Consider the following 22,104-nt stretch of genomic DNA (forward strand, 5'->3'; position numbering starts at 1 on the left):
GAGGAAAAATGTGGAGAGGGCATGTGATAATACAAGTGTCCCACAGGTTTTAGCTGGAGGAAGAGGGCTGTCATAAGAGTTGAGTTCCCTCTCTGCCCCCCCCCCCCAAAAAAAACCACACACCCTGTGATGCGCTTGTTAACTTATTTTTAAACGAAGCGAAGCGAGGTTTTATAGCGCGAAGCAAGAGTTGGAAGTTCCAGCCAGCATTTGCCATCCTTTCCGTTCCCGCCTCTTTCTGCCACTAATCCTTTCGGATCTCGGGCCTTATTCTGGCGCCGGCATTTCGCGCCTTCAGCCCGGAGCTGAAGGGAAACGCGGGAGGCAAAGCTCCTTGACGAGGCAGGGAAGCTAATTCAAGGGGAGTTCTTGGCGGCGCCTTTCGCGGGATGATGAGGGCGGCCCCGTGAGAGGAAAACGGAGCGAGAGGAACGAGAAGCGGAGCGATTGCCAGGCGGCGGGGCCGCCGGCGGGGTGGCGCGCGTGTCTTGGGGGAGATGCGGGATTCCATCTCGTTCCGCTTAGGACGGCTGCTCCGTCTTTTTGAGGTGGATATGGAGCGTTTCAAAGCCCCCCAGCCTCCAAGGAAAACAACACCGCCTCATTGAATTTAGGGACGGCAAGAAGAGGCTTGAGGACGTGGAGCGGCGCAGGATGTGACTCTCCTTCCTAGACCCTGAGCTGCCCAAGGCGTGTTTATTTTTTTGGGGGGGGGGGCGAGCTGCCAGGGGTTCCCTTCACGGCTGAGCGATTCCCGCCTTATCCACTGAGGCGAATGCCTGACTGCTTTCTCGAGAGGGAGGGAGGGAGGAGGAGAAGGAGGAAAAACGCGGGACCGTCGACCTCCACCTGCTGCCCCTTTCCAAATTCCCACTGGGCGGCCATTATTGGGGCAGAGGGGGATCAAGCGCTGCTTGGCGCGCGCCCTCCGTCCCCTCCTCCCTGCCCCCCCCCCCGCGGCTCTCTCCCACGCCAGCTCGCGCGCGCTAAAAGGTGAGGCGGCGGGAGTCCCTGGCTGGCTTTGGCACAGCCTGCAGCGAGCGGCGCGCGAGGGACTTTGTGGTGCCGGCGGGGACTCATCTCTCCAGCCCTCGCCGCGGCGCCAGGAAAAGCGATGGGGAGCCGCTGCTGCTGCTGCTGCTTCCGAGAGCCTCCCCTCTGGCTGTTCGTGCCTCCATAGGAACCTGCTCTGAAGAGAGCGAGCGCGGAGGAGCGAGTCCAGAAAGGGGGTGGTGGGTGGGGAGGGAGCGCGGCGGCGGCGGCGCCTCCCATCCTCCCGCCAAGTTGCGCGCTCGCTCTTTCCATCTTTTCCCCGTCTCTTCTTTGGCGGAGCTACCCAGAGGAGCAGCATGTGGACTGGCTCCCCGGCTCCCTACAGTGCGCTCGGGCTGCTGCTCCTGCTGTTGCCGCCGCCGCTGCTTCCTTCGACACAGCCTGCTGTCGGCAGCGAGAACCCGGGCGCTGGATGAGCGAGAGACCGGGGGCGGGCGGGTAGCGGCTGCTGCGCCTTGAGGGGCTCTGCTCCCGCCGAGGGCAGGAGGAGCGGCGGCGCTGGGCGGCTCTCGCTGCTGCTGCTGCAGAGGATCCCGTCCGCTTCCGCCACGCGCCCCCCTCCAGATCCGGCGTCCGCTGGCGGGCTGACCCACTGCCCCGTTCTCAACCCCGCCCGGACCCGCATGGCGTGCTACCTGGTCATCAGCTCCAGGCATCTCAGCAACGGGCACTACCGGGGCATTAAAGGGATCTTCAGGGGACCGCTCTGCAAAAACGGCTCGGCCTCTCCGGTAACTGGCACCTTACTCCGTCATCGGTCTACCTAGAGCAGGCGGCATAGATCTAGATAGGGGCGCACGTTTCTCGTAGGAGCGTCTGGGGTCATCTACGTCGGGGTGGGGGGGGGGAGAGAAGACGCGGGCACTTTTGCTGCCTTGGGTCCATTTGGTTACATCTTGTTGACTTTAAAAAAAAAAAAGCTTCTTGAATGTTTCTGCAAAGTTTTCTCCTTCCGAATCCACCTGCGAAACAGGCTTAAGACTCGGGGGTTTAGGAGCGTATCGGTTGTCTTGGTGAGGAATATAGATCGGATTACTTAGAAAAAAGGGTATTTGGCGCTGTGGTTCCGGTGAGCCACAGAAGGACACGGTGCTGGCAGAAAAAAGTTAGAGCGACTTTGATATGTGGCCGCCGAAAGTTGGTGGAGAAGAACTCGAAGCCTTGTGGGTCCCTGGGGGTAACAGGAGTAGCGGAAAGTTAGACGCCAGAAGAAAGCCATGGGGGCGGCTGGGAGTGACCACTGAAAATGACAAGAGTTGACCTTAAGGCCATGTAAGAGAGGCAAAGGAAAGGAAACAAGCAGTATGTGGGCCAGAGAGAGTGATAGTGGTGCTTAGTGGAATTAATAGAATGCTTAAAGGAAGAGGGGTTTTTTTGTTGTAAAGTCTTCTTATTTATTTTAAAGTATTTTCAGCTGCTTTTTAAGGCTCACAAAATAATGTACAAAAGAAAATTGACACAGGCAGAAAAAACAAGAGGAGGAAACCTCAGGCGACCTTTTTCGCAACCAGGGCTTGACTTTAATCCCAGCATGCATTACAGGAAAACTTTGAAATGTGTTTTACGTCTCTGTTCTGCTTTCCTAACTTTTTCCTCCTCCTTTCTCTTGCGTCTGCCTCCTTGACAGTCTAAGCAAGGTCTACTTTTCTTAACAACAAGGGAGTTCATTTACTTTTTTAAAAAAAAGAAGTTAGAATATGCAATATGAATATGGTGACGTTGCACCTTAGATTGGCGGCAAGATGCCGAAGGGGTAGATTGAAGAGAAGTGCCTTAGAGCATGAGTAAGATGCCAGTTGTGCTGAGGTAATTTACAGTCCAATCCTATGCAGGTTTACTCCAAAGGCCTCTTAGGTTCACTGGGACTTAGTCCCCAGTGAATGTGTATAAGCTTGTGTCTTAATGCCCAGAATAGGATATAAACTCTGGTACTGTATAAAAAAGATCAGGGAAATATTCTGTTGCAGAACGACAGTCTAGAAAGCAGAATTAGAATGCCAATAAATGGAATCTCTGAAAAGACCCCCTCTTAATAACTGGGGTTTTACTACAGAATAATAAAATCTAGAGGTTGAACGATAGTGCTCATTGCAGGATGACAGAAGCACGGCATATCTTTAAAGTTTTCAACAGTGACATGATAGTTAGATGACATTTCACAAGTACAATCCTTGCACTATTATAGTAGATAGGTGGGAGCTGTCTAGGGTTGCAAATGCCCATCCCTGAGATGCAACCCACCATTGTGAAGCTATTGGAGAAGTGTTCTCCAATAGGGAGTGCATGTGGTGCTGAAAAGAAAGTTCCATGGAATTGGATATAATTGAACAGGTGGCAAAGCTAAAGTGGGTGCAGCTATAAATGAGAGACTGTAAAGAAATGAAAGTGCTAAAGTGTAAGGAAGGTACAGTGCTCTGGTTGGAAGCAGGATGCTTCCAAATGCCAGTTGCTGGAAACTGCAGGAGTGGAGAGGAATCGTTGCGCTCACTTCCTGGTTGCTGTCTTCCCACAGCCAACTGGTTGGCCACTGTGAAAACAGGATAGTGGACTAGATGGGCCAATGGCTTGATCCAGCAGGGCTGTTCTTCCCTGAATGGGAAGATTGTGGAAAAAGTGAGCGAAAGCTATGCTGAAAGCTATGAAACAACTGCAAAGACAGCTTTGTAAACTGCAGAGGAGATTTGATGGGAAACAGTTGGAATTATAAGGAGAAGGTTATTGGAATATGTTGGAACTGATGGAATGTAAAAGAATTTGCACCAAGGAATGAATACTGTAAGATGTGGGTTAATTTTGAGCAAGGAGCATGATGCAAAGGGTTTTTTAAAATTAACTAATTGCCAAGCTATGGCAGCTACACAGACAAATGACCGCTGTGGTGTTAAGCACCAGTGAGCTGTCGTTTTAGTGCCAATAACTGGTGAAAATGAACACAATGGGCTAGTGACCCTTTACCATATGTATCTAGTTCTGACCTCCACAGCATTCTCTTCTAAGAAGTATTTGAACTTTAGAAGTTCGTTTTGCTATCTCTTCTCCTCTGAAAACTGTTATTCTTCTTGTAGGACTCTGGGCACTGTAACTTCACATGAAAAAGTAAAAGTTGTTGTGGTGTCCCATCGTTTTAAAAAATCCAAAATTAGGGCAGTTGGGTTGGCCTAATAAAAGGCACTTCCCTAAATATGGGTTTTGTACCTCCACATATTTCTTCTCGAACATTGAAGAAAACATATTCATAAGCACACAGTTGCACACTTGCATTTCGTGAGAAGGTTCTAGTTTGTTCTTTACTCCAGTATAGCAGCTGAAATATGTACACACAATGTACACAATGTGTAACCCGTAGTGCAGCCAGATTAGTAAGGTACACTGCATTCATTTATTTGTTTGTGTTTGTAGACCACTTCCACTGATAATGGAGAACAAATAACCACACTTAAACCAAATACCATAAAACTGTAGCACCATCTATGTACAGAGTGCTTTACAATGAGCAGCTTTGACAGGTCCCTTCTCCAAGGGCTTATGATCTATAAATAGAGAAAAGGGAGAGAACAAATGAAGGGGGGAGGAATGGAGGCAGGGGAAAACAGGAAAACAATATGCTATTATTTCTGTTATGCTTACTTTGGCTTAGTTGAGTTGTCCTTCTGTAATCCTCAAAATTGACCGATTGAACTTGGGGAACTTACCCGGAGAAAAGACTTCCTCAGTTTCTGTTTTTATAATGCTCAAAGTCAGGAGTGGCCCATGAGATGCCTTCTAGATATTGTTTGGGACTAAGTTCCTATAAATCCCAACCATTGGTCATGCTGACTGAGGCTGATGAGAGTTGGAGTCCAGCAACATCTGGAGGGTTCCATGTTGACTATCCTTGCTCTAAACATTGGGTGCCAGGGGATGTTTCACTCCTAGGGCTTGTAGTGGCTTGGGGGAGGATATTTTTTCAGGATCTGGTGTATGGGTTAAAGAGTTTTTTTTTAATTAAACCTCCTCATAGACTGGTCCTGATGCAGCTCCCCTAGCCTCACTTGTAGTTTAGTCCTCAGTTCCTGTAATGACCATTCAAAGAGCAAGGGCTGTAAGCTGTGAGACTGCATTCCTATCCACACACAGGACTTCTGGGTAGATGTGCAGAGGATCGCACTGCCAGTACAGTGGTACCTCGGGCAGGGGCGCCGACTTATAAAAAATATTGGGGGGGCCCATACCGGGGTCCTGCCCCGGGAAGTTTTCTAAGTTCCAATGTCAGCGGCGCCCGGCAGAGCAGCCCTCTCGGCCACGGCAGCCTGGCTCTCCCAGCCCCCGGGGGCCGCCCTCCTCCCTCGTGCACCCGCAGCGTTCCCGCCCGGGGAGGCGGCGCCCCCAAGGACTCAGGTTCGGTTGTACCTGAGAAGCCGAGCACCTTGGCTCCCAAACAAATCGGCTTCTGAACAATCGAAACCCGGAAGTGAGTGTTCTGGTTTTCAAATGATTTTTGGAGGGCGAACATCCGGTGCGGCTTCTGATTGGCTGCAGGGGGCTCCTCTGGCAGAAGCCGCACTCTGGTTTTCAAATGGTTCCAGGAGTCCAATGGACTCCCGGAACGCATTCTGTTCGAGAACCAAGGTACAGTGGACGCTCGGGTTGTGAACGTGATCCATGTGGGAGGCACGTTCGCAACCTGCAGTGTTCGCAACTCACATTGCTGCGTCTGCGCACACACAGGTTGTGATTTAGCGCTTCTGCTCATGCACAAGTGCCGAAACCTGGAAGTAACCCATTCCGGTACTTCTGGGTTTCAGTGCATCCATAACCTGAAGATGCTTAAGCTGAAGCATCTGTAACCCGAGGTATGACTGTATGTACCAGTCCTAAGGAACTGGCCAAGTAAGGCAATCAGCATCTGCAGGTCCCTTGACAGACAGGAGAGAAGCCACACTCTTGGATTTCTGTTGGTAGATGCCTCTTCCTGAGATGCTTGTATTATGCTAATCATAGAATCATAGAGACAGAAGGGACCCCAAGGTCATCTAGTCCAGCCCCCTGCAATGCAGGAATCTTAGCTCAAGCATCCCTGACAGATGGCCACCTAGCCTCTCCCAGGGAGCAGAGACCGTCTGAACAGCTCTTATTGTCAGAAAGCTCTTCCTGATGTTGAGCCGGAAAAGTCTTTCAAAGCTGCTGCACACCTTTGTTTGGGGTCCTCCCCTCCTTGCAAATGTCAGTGGGAAGGAGGGCTCTGTTTCAACAGAAAAATAAAGATTCCCCCTTTCTTCCAGCTTCCACTCATTCGTCTCCGACTGATAATGGACTTGGGAGGCTTTGAGCCCCTTGGGGAGCTGAGCTGTAAAGGACAACCTCCAATTTTCATGCATCAGAAGGAGCCCAGGAGCCCCATCGGGGCTTACCCTGTGCAGGCTGGTTCCCCCCCCCCCCCACAAACACACAAACTGGGTTGCAATTTTGTGGGTCAGCTTTGGCTGGGAGAGGCAGCCCCCGTTAAGTCTCTGCCAGCCCAATAGCACAGCCCCCCCCCCGCCAAGTCCATGGCAGGAGACAGGCAGCGGCACCCAGACCCCAGAGGCTGCCCTTGGGACTGGCGTTCCCACACTGCCGCCTCCGCAACAAAGGCCAGCGGCCAAGTTCCGCCCCCCCCCCAGCCGCTTCCTTGGTCCCACAGGAAAGCCAGGCAGGGGCTGCACATCCTGCCCTCCGCCTCTTCCTGCTGCCCCCAACAGACAACCAGGCCTGCAAGCTTCCTCTTCTGACATCGCCCAGGCCCCACACAGCCCCCCACCAGCAAAACGCCCAGGAGTTTGAAGGGACCCGAGGGCCACGCAGCCAAGGGGTCTAACTCTGCAGGGAAAAGCTTCCTGTCTTTCCTCTGCCCCCTCCCCACCGGAAAGGGATGGTGGCTGCAGGCTCTGCCCCCCCCCCTTAACATCTGCAAAATGATTAAGGCTGATACATTGTGTTACAGGATTTTATCTAGGTAACTTCCCTGAGCTGTCAAGTTGAAAGGGTACATTCAGGCATAATATTTGCAACATTTAACAACTTTAAAGATGCCCCCCCCCCTGTAATTTCCATAACAGTTGGAAGGACAAAAATATAACCTCCTATGACAACTCCTGCAACCCATGAGCTTTCAGACAAAGATCATGCATGGACAAATGTAAAGATCTTTGGAAAGTATTGATCGAAACCACAGTAACAAACAAATCAATGTATCTTCAAGGGAAAGAATAAGTAGATCCATTTGCATATATAGCTCTGTAGGCTTAATGAGATTCCCACAAAACATTAGGAAGGCCTTTCTGGTGGTGAGAGCAGTCAGACAGGGGAAGGGGCTTTTAGGGAGAGGTCGGGGGGGGGGCATCTGCCAGGGATGCTTTAGCTGTGAGTCCTGAATTGCTGGGGGTTGGACTGGATGACCTTTGGGTCCCTTCCACCTCTATGATTCCATGACTGAAATATACTCAGAGTCGCAAAGTGATTTCATGCTCTTTATTCAGCTCATAGTGGTGAGGAGGAATGAATGAATGTCTGAGGGGTCTGCTTTATATACATTATTTACACAATGGGCTGCACATGATTGGCTAATTCTGGAATTCTACTGTAAGCCAATCAGGTTGCGGATTCACTTCTATCTGGAGCATGATTGGGTGGTTCCTGCCAACCAATCATACTGCTGCATTGTTCTAAGACCAATCAGACTGCTGCATTCTGAATCCTATTGTTCTAGGACCAATCAGACTGCTGCAGTTTGGATCCTATTCAATTCAGTACATAACACCCCTCCCCTCTAAGTTCCAGTCCTGCCCGGGAGGTCGCATTCATAGTCCTCAAGGTATGCCGGCGGCCTACGTGTGCGTTGCGGCCTGGGGTGTTCCCTGGTCTGGGGTTCAGGTTCTGGCTCGCGTTCCAAGGATGCTGGCTGTGATGGGGCTGTTTGGTCTGGTGCAACCTGCTCGCTCAGTCGTAGTTCTGGTTCCGGTGTCCTTTCGGCCTCACGGGTCCTCTCTGTATTTACTGATTCTGCCTCTCCTGCTTGCCCTTGCTGCTCTATGGGCCTCACTGCCCCACTGTTCCCTTGGGACTCCTTTGACCTGTCCTCCTCCTCCTGGTTTTCTCCCGGGAATCGTCGCCGTATCTGGTCGCAGTGGCGGCGCCAGCATTGCCCCCCATCTGTTAGCACCTCGTACGACACGGGGCCAGTGACCCTGGTGACTGTGGCGGGTACCCATGCAGGGCCTGCCCCAAAATTCTTTGCGTACACTGGGTCCTGGGCCTCGAAGGTCCGGGGGTTCCTGCCTTCCCCCACCCCTACCTCATCCTGAGCTCTATCAGGGTGAAGGCGGTCCAATCTGATTGCAAGGCGCCGACCCATTAGTAGTTCAGCGGGGCTCCGGCCAGTCGTTGAGCTGGGGGTGCTGTGCTGTGCTAGAAGGAATGTGGCAAGGCGGTACTCCCAATCCCCTTGCGTCATGCGGCGAAGGGTGTCCTTGGTGGTCCGCACCATGCGTTCTGCTTGGCCATTGGTGGCCGGGTGGAATGGCGCTGAACGGATGTGGCGGATGGCGTTCTGCGCTGTGAAGGTTTGGAATTCTCCTGACGTAAATGCAGTCCCGTTGTCTGAGACGAGAGTGTCAGGGAGCCCGTGGGTTGCAAACAGCCTGCGTAGTACCCGGATGGCTGCGGACGTAGAAGTGGACGGTACCAGTGCGACTTCCAGCCATTTGGTGTAGGAGTCCACCACTATGAAGAATGTTTTCCCCTGAAAGGGGCCAGCGAAGTCCACATGCAGGCGTGACCATGGTGCTCGGGCGGACTCCCAGGACTGGACTGGGGCCCTTGGGGGATCTGGGCGGGATTCTTGGCAGGCCTGGCAGTGTTTGACCCAGGCCTCTATCTCTCCGTCGATCCCCGGCCACCACACATAACTCCTGGCAAGGGCCTTCATTCTTACTACCCCTGGGTGTGTCTCGTGTAGGGCTGTGAGGACCCTTTTGCGGAGGGGCTGGGGAACAACGACCCTGCTTCCCCATAACAGGCACCCCTTGTGGGCTGACAGTTCATGTTTGCGGGTTGTGTAGCCGGCGAATTCTGGCCCGGGGCTGCTGCTGGGCCATCCCCTCCACACCCAGTCCAGGACCCGGGAGATGACCCTATCTTTCTTGGAATGGTGTGCGACTTCTTGTGCCTGAATGGGGCGGTCGGGAAGCAGCTCCAGGCTCATAACCTCTTGTGCAGGTGCTGGGTCGGGGCCTGTTTCCGGTAGTGGTAGCCTGCTGAGGGCGTCCGCATGGCCCATCGCCTTCCCAGGGCGGTGAATCAGTGCATACTGGTAGCTGGCAAGGAAAATTGACCACCTGAGGACGCGAGGAGACAGCACTTGGGGGGTCTGCTTTTCGGGGGCAAACAAGCCAAGCAACGGCTTGTGGTCTGTCACCACGGTGAAGGGCCGCCCGTACAGGAAATCATGGAATTTTTTTACTCCCTTCACGATTGCCAGACCCTCCTTGTCGATTTGCGAGTAGTTCCGCTCGGTTTCGTTGAGTGTCTGGGAAAAGTATGCCACTGGTACCTCTCTTCCATCTGGGAGTTGGTGTCCCAGGACAGCGCCAATGCCATAGGGTGAGGCGTCGCATGCTAGCACCACCGGCAGCCTCTCGTCGAAGTGTGCCAAGACCGAGTTTGAGACAAGCAAGTCCTTGACTGCCTGGAATGCGGCCTCCTGACGCTGGCCCCACACCCAAGGGGCCCGCTTGTCCAGGAGTCTGTGTAGGGGCTCCGCTACCGCCGCCTTGTGGGGAAGGAAGGAATGGTAAAAGTTCAATAGTCCCAAGAAGGCCTGAAGTTCAGTCTTGTTCTTGGGCGCTGGGGCATCACAAATGGCCCGTACCTTGTCCCCAGTCGGGTGGACCCCTTCTGCGTCCACCATAAATCCCAGAAAGTCCACCTGAGGCACTCCTAGTAGACATTTTTCCCGCTTCACCTTGAGACCCGCCGTCTGGAAACGGTGCAGAACGGTGCGGAGGCGGTCCTCAAACTCCTCTGGTGTGGGCCCAGCAATCAACACATCATCGAAGAAGGGGGTGACACCAGGAATCCCTTTAAGGAGAGAGTCCATTAGATTCTGGAATATGCCTGGTGCCACGCTGACCCCGAATTGCAGCCGCTTTACCCTGAACGCTCCTCTGTGTGTCACAATCGTCTGTGCCTCTGCTGTAGCCTCATCTACTGGCAGCTGTTGATATGCTTGGGCCAAGTCCAGCTTGCCAAAAATTTTCGACCCAGCCAGGGTGGCAAGGACATGGCTGACCACTGGCACTGGGTATGCATGGGCCGTGAGGGCCTTGTTTATGGTACATTTGTAGTCTGCGCAGATGCGGACCGAACCATTAGGCTTGACGGGTGTGACGATTGGAGTTTCCCAGGGGGCATTAGGCACCGGCTCCAGCACTCCTTGCTCCACGAGTCGGTCCAATTCCTCATCTATACGGGGTTTCAGGGCGAACGGGACCCGGCGGGCCTTGAGCCTGACCGGTCGTACTGCGGGGTCAAGCTGTAGAGCAATGGGGGGCCCCGTATACTGTCCCAATTTCCCATTGAAAACCCCCGGAAATTCCTTGCATACGGCGTCCACGTCCACTTGTAAGCTCATGTGGTTCACCCCGGTGATGGCTAGCCCCAGTGGTCCAAACCATGCCAATCCCAGTAAGCTAATGTAGGGGCCCTTGACCACAAGCAAGTCCAGTTGCCGCGTCCGCCCTCGGTATTGCACCCTGAAGGTCCCCACCCCCATTGTGGGGACCTTACGTTTCTGGAAGTCCCGGAGGGTGAATGGGGCTGGCCTGAGTTTGGGACCCCCAGTAGGACACAGTTTCCTTAAGGTCCTTGCCGAGATTATGGATAGAGTTGAACCCGTGTCAAGCTCCATGCGGCATGGGGCCCCCTCTATCTGTACCTCTACATAAATTTTCTCTACGTTGGGGTGGGGCAACTGGTATACCTGGAAGTCCGTGAGCTCCGTTGAGTTGCCTTGGTGCGTTGGGCCCCGGGACCTGGGGCTCTTGGATTGGTCATCTGATGCCTGGTGTCGGGTGGGCCGAGCCCGACACACCCGGGCGATGTGTCCCAATTTTCTGCACTGCCTGCACTCTGCGTTGCGGAAACGGCAGGTCCTCCTCTCGTGACTTTCTCCACAGCTTGCGCAGTTCCCTCCTTCTCGTCGAGGCAGCTGTGGTATGTGGGCTGCTTGAGTGCGCTGCTGTACTCTGTGCACCTCCTCCCTGTCGGATCCTGAGTCGTCGGTGAGGTCTTCGTGGTGGACCCTCGGTTGGGACGGCTGGCTCGGCCGTGCCTCTTGCGTTGACCTCTCGGCAGCTTCCGTTGCCAGGGCCTCCTCCAGAGCGACCTGGAATGTTAGGTTCTTCTTAGCGTAGAGGCGTCGTTGCAGCTTCTCATCCTTCAGGCCACCGACGAGGCGGTCACGAAGCATGTTCTCCAGCTCTGAGAAGTTGCAGAACCGGGCGGCTTGGCGGAGAGAGGTCACAAACCCAGTTATGGTTTCCCCAGGGGCTTGCCGCTTTGCGTAGAAGGCATTTCGACAAGCCACCACTGAGGGCTGTGGCGAAAAGTGCCCCTTCAGCTGTTCCATTATTGTTTTGTATGGAACAGTAGCGACGTCTTCAGGTGCAAGGAGAGCCCGGGCGATTTCAAACGTCTCCTCTCCGCAGACACTGAAGAATATTGCCCTCTTCTTGGCGTCTTCTGCATCGGTGACCCCTTTGGCTTCTAGGAGGAAGGTGAAACGGGAGGCGTACGCTTCCCAGTCTCCAGATGCTGGGTTGAACGATGAGAAGCTGTTGTTGGTTGCCATTCTGAGTTCCTTGTGTCCCGGAGCTGAAGCCTGGATACACGGTGCGAGGCAGCGGTGCGGCAGGTGGCGGTGCTGCGGTGCTGTGTGTGGCATTCAGCTCAGCGGGATCCCACCTTCGTCGCCAGTGAAATATACTCAGAGTCGCAAAGTGATTTCATGCTCTTTATTCAGCTCATAGTGGTGAGGAGGAATGAATGAATGTCTGAGGGGTCTGCTTTATATACATTATTTACACAATGGGCTGCACATGATTGGCTAATTCTGGAATTCTACTGTAAGCCAATCAGGTTGCGGATTCACTTCTATCTGGAGCATGATTGGGTGGTTCCTGCCAACCAATCATACTGCTGCATTGTTCTAAGACCAATCAGACTGCTGCATTCTGAATCCTATTGTTCTAGGACCAATCAGACTGCTGCAGTTTGGATCCTATTCAATTCAGTACATAACAATGACCTTTAAGGGAAGTCACCTCCATCTTCGTCTCAGAGCAGATGCCCACAAGCCCTGGGCGGGAAGAGCCCGAGAGAGAGAGCCCGAGAGAGAGAGAGAGCCCGAGAGAGAGCCCGAGAGAGAGAGCCCGAGAGAGAGAGAGAGAGAGAGAAAGAGAGAGAGCGAGAGAGAGAGAGCCCGAGAGAGAGAGAGAGCCCGAGAGAGAGAGAGAGAGAGAGAGAAAGAGAGAGAGCGAGAGAGAGAGAGCCCGAGAGAGAGAGAGAGCCCGAGAGAGAGAGAGAGAGCCCGAGAGAGAGAGAGAGAGAGCCCGAGAGAGAGAGCGCCCGAGAGAGAGAGCCCGAGAGAGAGAGAGAGCCCGAGAGAGAGAGCGAGAGAGAGAGCCCGAGAGAGAGAGAGAGAGCCCGAGAGAGAGAGAGAGAGAGAGAGAGAGAGAGAGAGAGAGCCCGAGAGAGAGCGAGAGAGAGAGAGAGAGGGCAGCCAAGCCCCCTTCACCGCCTGCCCCCCCCCGCCAGCCCCCTCTCCCCTCCTCCCTAGGCGGCAGCTCCGCCATGACCACAAACGGCGGCGGCAGCAGCAGCAGCCGCGCGCGGCCCGGGCTCCCCTCGCCGGCCGCGGGAGCCAAGGCGCGCGATAATTTGCTTAAATTATGTCAGCGGCGCCCGGCAGAGCAGCCCTCTCGGCCACGGCAGCCCGGCTCTCCCAGCCCCCGGGGGCCGCCCTCCTCCCTCGCGCACCCGCAGCGTTCCCGCCCGGGGAGGCGGCGCCCCCAGGAGAGGCGGCAGCAGCAGCCGCGCGCGGCCCGGGCTCCCCTCGCCGGCCGCGGGAGCCAAGGCGCGCGATAATTTTTTAAATTATTGGGGGGGCGGAGCCCCCCCAATAAAATTTTTGAGGGGGCTCGGGCCCCCTCAGGCCCCATGGGGTCGGCGCCTATGACCTCGGGTTAAGAACTTAATTCATTCCGGAGGTCCGTTCTTAACATGAAGCTCTTCCTAACCTGAGGCACCACTTTACTTAATGGGGCCTTCTGCTGCTGCCGCGCCACCGGAGCACAATTTCTGTTCTCATCCTGAAGCAAAGTTCTTAACCCGAGGTACTATTTCTGGGTTAGTGGAGTTTGTAACCTGAAGCATCTGTAACCCAAGGTATCACTGTATTGGTTTTCACTTTGCAGTTGTAATTGACACAAGGACTTCTGCTTCTTAACTGTGGAGGCTACCTGGTACCCAACCAATATGTTTGTGATGTCTAGGAAATGTGTTTTACCCTGTCCTTACCCTTGTTGAGATTTTCATCCAGAATAACTTTGAGAAAATGTCTTTCCCTCTCATTTTTAAAAAAGTGAAAGCTGATTTTAAATATGTTTGAAAGCTGTTCAGGGTTTGGGGGATGATAGGGCGGGGGGAACCCCCGTGGTGATGGCTTGCATGCAAAAGTCAAAAAATTTAAAATGTCAGATTGCTCTGTAAATGTGCCTCCAACCACACTGTACATCTGTATATTCTCAATTCTTGTTTCCCACAGAAAAATATGAATGGACACACTGTTGTTTATGTGGCAGCGGTGCACCATGAACAGGATGTAAGATGTATAGTACTTTTAAACTCACATATTACCTATCCTTCCGGATTATTTTCTCATTCGCTTTATTCTGAAATTACCATGTCTGCTTAATTTGGAAATTCTTGGTTTCCCCTAGGTTTTGTAGGGGTTTTTTGAGGGGCGGGGGGCTTGATTGAGACATCTGTTTGTGAGTTCAGTGCTTTATCTTTTGTTTCTCGAGCAACATTTTGAACTTTCATATAATCTTAAATATTTCGTTTTAGTGTATGAGCCATTAAAAGCTTCTTGCATTTATGGAGTGCCATCTTCTTCATGCATGACTCTGTGTAGCCTTTAATGTGTAATGTGTACCTTTCTATATTTAAAGTGTTCTCTATTAACAAACCATGAAATGTCAGCAGGCTTATGGCTATGCTTTTGGATATGAGAACAGTAGTGAATATTTTAAACACCTTTATGAAATTTCATGGCTGCGTGAACAACAGTTTACCCATCTGGATATTTGTATGTGTCACTTTGTATCAATGTCAGTGATTGTGCATACTGTACTTACAGTGGACACACAATTCTGGGGGAATGAGGCTCCCATAGCAGCTTATGGAAAGAGCCAGGTGTGCATACACTGCATGATCGTAGCCTTTGGGACAATGGCCAGGATTTACATAAGCATACTGTTCATTTTTGCTTATTGCCATAGAGGAGAGAGTCCTGCTCTTTACTGATGATTCCTAGCACAGTATGATTTCTCAGGTGAGCAAGAAAAAGTTGGAGGATGCATGCAAGGCAGCGGTAAGCACAACTGTGCTGCAGAAAGCCACATGCAGTCTTATTTCACATATTACGTGTTAATTTTGTACCCCACACCATTTGTTTATTTAGTAGATTTGTATACCACCTTTCATACACGATGGAACTCACCACTTCTCAAATACAGTGGTACCTCCGTTTAAGAACAGACTTGTTTACGAACTATTTGGTTCGTAGTGTACTGGTTAGCAAACTTTACCTTGGTCTGCAAACGGAAGCTGAATGGTGGAAGGGCACCAGCGGTGGGAGGCCTCATTAGGGAAAGTACACCTTGGTTTAAGAACAGCTTTGGTTTAAGAACAGACTTCCGGAACGGATTAAGTTCGTAAACCAAGTTACCACTATATCTGTCATCTAGGCACTGGCCAGACCTCCATTTATATATAGCTGCAGCAGGTGGCTGAATCATGTGCCTCAGACCATGCCTGGGGACCAGCACAAGTATTCCCAGTGCAGGTCACCATTGGAGAAAGAAAAAAGTACAATAAATTCAATCACATACAATCAGTAAAACAGCAGAGCAAAGCAACAGGTAAATCATAGTGAATAAAGCACAACAGATCTTTCTTAGGCTACAGTAGGAGGCAGTGATAAGCAGTGTGTGTGTGTGTGTGTGTGTGTGTGTGTGTGTGTGTGTGTTTGTAAGCCTTGGGTTTGTACATTGTCATCTCTACTTTCTTCTGATATGGCTGCAAGGTGATCTGAAGCCTCACAGTTAACCACAGTTTAGTCTTACATTAGTCTAAGTGTTCTAAACGCCTCTTTCCAACCCTACTGGAATGGGGAGTATGCATGCCCAAGGCTTGCCTCGACTCATCTTTGTGGCAATGAGTAATTGTTTATCATAGACTCCTAGAACTGTAAAGCTGGAAGGGACCCCAAGAGTCATTTGTGTCCTCTTCTGGTCTGACAAAGAAGCCCAAGGGGCAAGGCAGATTGCAGCAGCCCTGCGGCACCATTGAGAGCTGATGCAGCAACTTGCTCCAGCAAAGTCTCCTAGACTCCGCCCTCTTTGTGATAACTACAGTTCTTAAAAGGCCAACTTTTGGGCATGCAGACAGGCATTTATTCTGAGCTCGCTGGCCTCCTACTTTGTGTGTAACCTGCACTGTTGGACCAGTTCCTCAGGCTCTGGGAAAGACATTTCTGAAGGTCCCAGATCTGGCACTATGGACCTTGGTGTTATTGGATCTGGTGCAGAGTGCTCCTACCTTGACAGCTTTGGCTTTACTGGCTTCCTAGCCAGCAACTTAGAGTCAGGAACCCAGTGTGACTTCTTAGCTGGTGACTCTGCAGCCTCTGATTCAGTGTCTTGGTGGCTGCTTTACTCTGGAGCTTGGCAGAATAAAAACGCTTTAGCCTAGGACCAAAATGATGGCCCTCCCTAGGGAGAACATTCCAAAAACAGGGTGCCACATCTGTGAAGGCTTCTCCCCAATTGCCACCTGCCTTATCTTGGATAGTGAGGACAGCTCAGATGACTATTTTGGCAGTCAAAAATGTAGATTCTGCATTATACAATGAACACGTATGGAGGGGCAATGGGATTATGATACTAGGCTCCACTCTGAGCAAAAGTTATTTGAATACAACCCAAAAGTGTTTATTATAGGCATAACAAACATTTTCGAAATCTAATACAACAAGCTTCTTTTGAAATGTCAAATTATTTTCTGTCGATGAAAATCTGTCTCCTGAAAGGATACCATCATAACAGACTCAAATATGACACTGCAGGTTTGCAATTTGAAGAGACACATACACACATATCCTGAATTAAAAATTTGAGACATGCCTCATGCTTTTCCACCTGAAAAGGTTTATTTTTAGGGTGGGATAGAATAAGAATTATTCTACCCTTGTTGGAGTCCAATTCCTGTGGTTTGGAGGCTAGTCCCCTTTCTAAGCATGAATGACAAGGGAAGCCCAGAGCAGACACCCAACAGGCAACTTCCTCTGAGGACACAGCACTTTGTTAATTCTCACCACCAGGAATGTTTGTTAATCCAATCACATATCATGCAGTGTCATGGCTGTAGTCCATGCCTCTCCAGCAAAAGCTGATTGGAAGAAGGCAAGCGAGTCATGCAGAGTTGCAGCAAACATGCCCCTCACTGGCTCAGAGGCAGTTTTGGGGCGGTATGATCAGTGTGGCTGCACTGGGTGCCATGCTGCAGAAGACACCAAAACAATGCTTTAGAACAAAGCACGCAAGGCAGGAGGCGCAAAATTTTATCAACACACAGGTGCTACTGAAATTTTAGAGCTCAAAGGCAGCCACTGAGTGGCTGGATGCTTTGAGGCTTATGTTTGTCTCACTTAGAATCACAGAGCTGGAAGGTGCCTCTGGCTGATACAGGAAATCTGCTGTTACAGCATCCCCAGCAAGTGGCTGGCTAGCTTCTGCTTAAAAGCTTCTAACAATGGAGAGGCCACCATATTATATGGCAGGCAGTCTCTTCCACCATTGAACAGCTTGTTATCATCAATAGTTTATTCGTAATGTTTACTAGAAACCCACTTTCCTGTAATTTGAACCCTTTGGTTCAGGTCTTAAGCTCTACAACAACAGAAAACAATTTTTTCCCATTGCCTTCAAGGCTGTCCTATTGCCTCTTAATGGTCTCTTCCTTCAGGCAAAACATAATGAATTCCTTCAATCTTTACTCATAGGACTTTGTCTCCAGGCCTTTCATCTGGACGAGTTCCAGATTGTCAGTATAACTTTCCTACACTGCAGTGCCTAGAACTGGACACAGCCCTCCAGGTAAGGTCTGACCAAAACAGAATAGATGTCATCTGGACACTCGACTATGTATGAAGCTGGCTTAACACTGAGTTAAATTATTGGTCCATCTAGGCGAGTTCTGTCTGCTCTGACTAATAGTAGTGGCTGTCCAAAGTCTCAAGATGTATTTCCCATTATCTGCCACCCGTTGCTTTTTAAGTATATGCCAGGGATTTAACTTGGAACCTACTGCATGGAAAGCATGCTCTGAATGATGTCCCTTCTGTCTCTGAATCCCTGGCGATGGCTCCTTTCAAAAACTCATTGACAAAAGCCATGGGTGTTTCAAATGAAGCTTGTTTTGCAAGGGCTGAACTATGACCTTTCCTGGCACACAATTTGGGAATTTCTGGCTCAGACCAGGGGTCTGGTGTGTTGCTTGCTGGAACAAAATTATTACTTACTGTGAGGACTGAGTAATGTAACTTGAAGACTGATATAAATGGGAAAGCTCTTGAACTGATGATTGACTGAAGAGTGGGGACGAGAAATGCTGAGCTTTAAGAATGAGTCAAAAGCGGTGGACTCCTGAGAGGGTTATATTTCCTTCAAGAGGTGCATTTCAGAAGCGTCATTTTCTCCTTCCCATTTTTCACAGAATAACAAATGCTCTTTGAGGATCCGATATATGTCCCCTGCAAACTGAAATATGACCCATATGCAAAAATCTAGCATTTACTAAGATTTGTAAAGCTCTGTGCAGAATACTTATGGCCATGAATATATCATACTGATCACAGGGCTGCTTGGAGCTGCCGTTGGGTTTTCCCCCCCTCTTTGATCTGTGATGGATACATATAATACTGGCCTGCTGCAAAACTGCTTCAGTCAGTATCTTACCAGACATGCCACAACCTTGGCAAAAACAAACTCACAAGGCAAGACCCAGACTTTGCCAGGATCTTTGCAGAGTCCTGCAGTGGTGCCAATGACTCAGCAGATGTCTTCCTTTCTTCTCCGCCACTGTTTTGATCTAGTGCTGCTGGGCTGCTTGAGGCTTTTCAGCTAAGACATAAAACGAAGTCAGTTTTAGTTACAGTTATTAAAATTACTTCATGTTTCTGCGGGTAATGAAAAGTTAAACTGGTAATTGAGACCTAGGATGGAATGCATGTTCTTTCATTAGGTGTCCCCCCCCCCATCAAAATCACAATAGGATATATTAGTACTTGCCACTTTATTCGCTCCTCAGATGGTTATTTAGTGATTGTGTTAAGTAGTTGATTGTATTCCATTTTTAAAAAATGTCTTTGTTTCACTCAGGGCCATGGTGATTTCCTTAGTGAAATGCCTAAGAAAGGACCCATAGGATTTAACTGGATTTAACAGTTCTAACTAGGTACAGAAATGTCCATGTGCTAGAATGGCTTTAACAATGCTTTCTACCACAGTGAAACATGTTTCTCCAAAGGAAGTGTTTATATCAAAAGCATACCAGTGTGAGTAGATAAATAGGTACAGTGGTCCCTTGGTTTTAGAACTGCTTAGTTTATGAACAACTTGGAAATAGAACGCTGCAAACCCAGAAGTAGGCATTCCAGTTTGTGAACTTTGCCTTGTAAGCTGAATATGTTCCGCTTCCAGTTGAGTGTGTTCCGTTTGTAAATTGAGTCCCCTGCTGCTAATCAGAGGCTTTCTGTTGAGTCTGTTGGCTGTTTAGGACTGAGCACCCACACAACACAGAGGTGATATTTGGAACTTTTGTTTTTGCTATTTTTGTGTGTGTGTGTTTGTGTGGATTTTTCATTTTTTTGACTGTGACTTGTTCTTCATTTTATGGGACTGACTTGCGACTGTGGCTTATGACTTCGTTTTTGTGACTTGTTTTTGTGACTGTGTGGAACCCAGTTCAGCTACTGATTGATTGTGTGACTGCAGAAATGGATAAAAGCCCCATCCAAACAATGAATATCGTCAGTGCATGTAAGGGAAAAAAATTGTTTTGTTTTAATCATCTACAATACTGTCTTATTTATTTTATAGTACAGTACATTGATTATTGCTTTTATTTTATGGATCAATGGTCTCATTAGATAGTAAAATTCATGTTAAATTGCTGTTTTAGGGGTTGTTTTTAAAAGTCTGGAATGGATTATTCCATTTTGCATTACTTTCTATGGGAAAGCATGTCTTTGTTTTAGAATGCTTTGGTTTTGGAACAGACTTCCGGAATGGATTATGTTTGGGAACCAAGGTACCACTGTACTGCAGTGGTAAGGTAAACTGTGTTTCTGTGTGCTCTTGCTTCCGTCACAGTGTCCTGTTGCACCAGAAAACAATTTAGTCAAGCTGGCCACATGACCAGCTGTCTGCGGACAAATGCCAGCTCCCTCGGCCTGAAAGTGGAGATGAGCATCACATCCCATAGTTGGATTCGACTGGACTTAACCATCCAAGGGTCCTTTACCTTTACCTTACCTTCATTGGATCATGGGTCCAAGAATACATGAATTCAGATCAAGTGGTTCAGAGATAATGTTTAAAACAAAATACTGAAAACTGAAGTTTCTTAGAAGTTTCTACTACATGCTGAAGAAGTGAACCATTTTTTCAAGATAAATTCTAAATCTTTCAGCCCACTGGAATTAGGGACCATGGTGTTCAATGGGGCTTTCTCCCAAGTACCGGTATATGCACATAATAAGAGTGCAGCTTTAAACTGGAAACAGCATGCCTTTTCAGCAGTCAAAGGGTCTGCAGTACACACCTCAAGGAATTGCTTTATTATTTTGAAATATTTAAAATACGATGATGAACAGGAATGGCCGTGAGGTGTGCCAACAACTCATGGGGAAAGAAATCACAGATACTAAGGGCATGTTTGTGCTGTCTGTTGTTCTGCTTGTATATCAAGTACGACCAGTGAGTTCACAGCACATTCTATGTGAAGACACTAGCGGTCAGAGCTCCACTTATATTGAAAAATAATTTCCTTTATGAGAAGAAGCTTGCTTCTTTCAGGATATGTAATGCAATGTCTGATCAAGCTTGGTAAGAATGAGGGATCTATTGGCTGGAAAGGTTTCCTGGCCAGGGGCAGTAAGTGCTGTAGGCGTTTGTTAGATGTTAGCGGGTGACTCCCACTGAAACTCAGTTTCCATTTACGTAGTGAGTAAAGTTGTTTTGTGGCGTTACCAAGCAGTGAAAAGAATCATAGAATTGTAGAGTTGGAAGGAACAGTAACTTGAAAAATTAAGTGAGTAAATAAATAAATAAGCTCTAATCTTCGAATCCTAAGGACATCGAGGCAATATGTAGCATTATTAAAATGAGCAATTCCATTTCGGAATAAGGTTGCTTCCATGAACGTTGTTCACTGAGAACTGTTCAGTCAGGCTGCTTTATATTTGAAATAAAGGACCTGCAAAAAAAAAAAAAGAAGAAGAAGAGAATGTGAAAGCCTTTTAAGGTGGATTTTTTGCATTCATTTAGTTTCTCATAAAGAATTATTTGAACCGTGTCTGATCATTGGGCTCAGGACAGCAATATTTTTGTGTGAGTAGTTTCTCATGTGCTGTGGAAAAACCTCAGTCCCGTTACTGTAATATGTGCTAAGGTTAAGTCTGGACTTTCACTGAAATTTCCATTATATAAAGGTTCTATGGATGGAACACACAAAGGTTCTGTGCATAGCTGGAGTCCAGCCTATCCATTATGCCTGCAGTTGTTATCTTCCAGTTAAAGTCTCCTTTAATGAAGAAGCTAAAAAAGACCTCAGCTGTAGGTTTTATGTAGGACAATCCAATGCAATTCTGCTCAGAAATAAGTGAAACTGTGTTCAGCGAGACTCACTTTAAAGCCAGCATTTGAATTCTCTCTCAGCTGTAAAATGTTATGAATAAAAAAGCCACACTGACCGGGGCTGGATCTCGACACATCAAAGAAGTGATTCAGTTAAATGCTTTGTAAACTTCATAGAGGGAAGTTCTGTTGGCGAAAAACGGGACTCCACAGCACCATATAGTGTCATAATGTTATAATGCATATAAAGCGCTTTATCTGTACAAATGTAGCTGAGTCCCAGATCATACCCTCAAGTTTAGAACTGGCTAATTTCTGCTTTCTATATTGCATTAAAAGCATTCAGAAATAATGGACACTGGACCACAGGTTTACCTGGCATGACTTTAAAACAACAACAACAACACATCACTAAAGAACTTGCAGCCTTATGTGCTGGTCTTGCGTTCAGTGCAGCTGCATTGAAGTTCAGAAGGAACTGAGTTTTAAGCCTTTGTTGTTTGTTGTAAAAGTCTTTGCTTGTCTTCAGTTGTTTTTGTCATGCTGTCATGGACCAGCTGGGTAAGCACCACGAGCCACAGTTTAAGAACCACTGGGTTGCTGAAGAAAAATTAACAAGATATGCATGCTTACTTATCTCAGGAGAGACCTTTATTGTTAAATATTTACTCTAGTGACTCTATCATCAAGGTAACTGTTACTATTTTATAGTGATAAACTGACGGCATGTTAATTTTGAGATTTTTCTGCCATATGCCTAATAGATAAGATGTAAACATTTTCTTCAGACTTCTGTCCAAGTTTCAAGCTTAGATACAGTCATAATAGGCAAGCT

At 49.0% G+C, this 22,104-nt stretch overlaps 1 protein-coding gene across 1 annotated transcript in view; it reads left to right on the forward strand.

Moving 5' to 3' along the window:
- The first annotated feature begins 823 nt into the window (after positions 1-823).
- Positions 824-22,104, forward strand: part of ZNF804B (zinc finger protein 804B) — a 221,930-nt gene continuing 200,649 nt past the window's right edge. The window contains exon 1 of the mRNA XM_028750148.2: positions 824-1,784. Within this exon, the coding sequence (XP_028605981.2) occupies positions 1,677-1,784 (108 nt within the window). The 5' untranslated portion in view covers positions 824-1,676. The remainder of the gene's footprint in view (positions 1,785-22,104) is intronic.

The sequence above is a fragment of the Podarcis muralis genome, chromosome 12 (genome assembly GCF_964188315.1).
Source record: "Podarcis muralis chromosome 12, rPodMur119.hap1.1, whole genome shotgun sequence".
Taxonomy (NCBI): Eukaryota; Metazoa; Chordata; class Lepidosauria; order Squamata; family Lacertidae; genus Podarcis; species Podarcis muralis.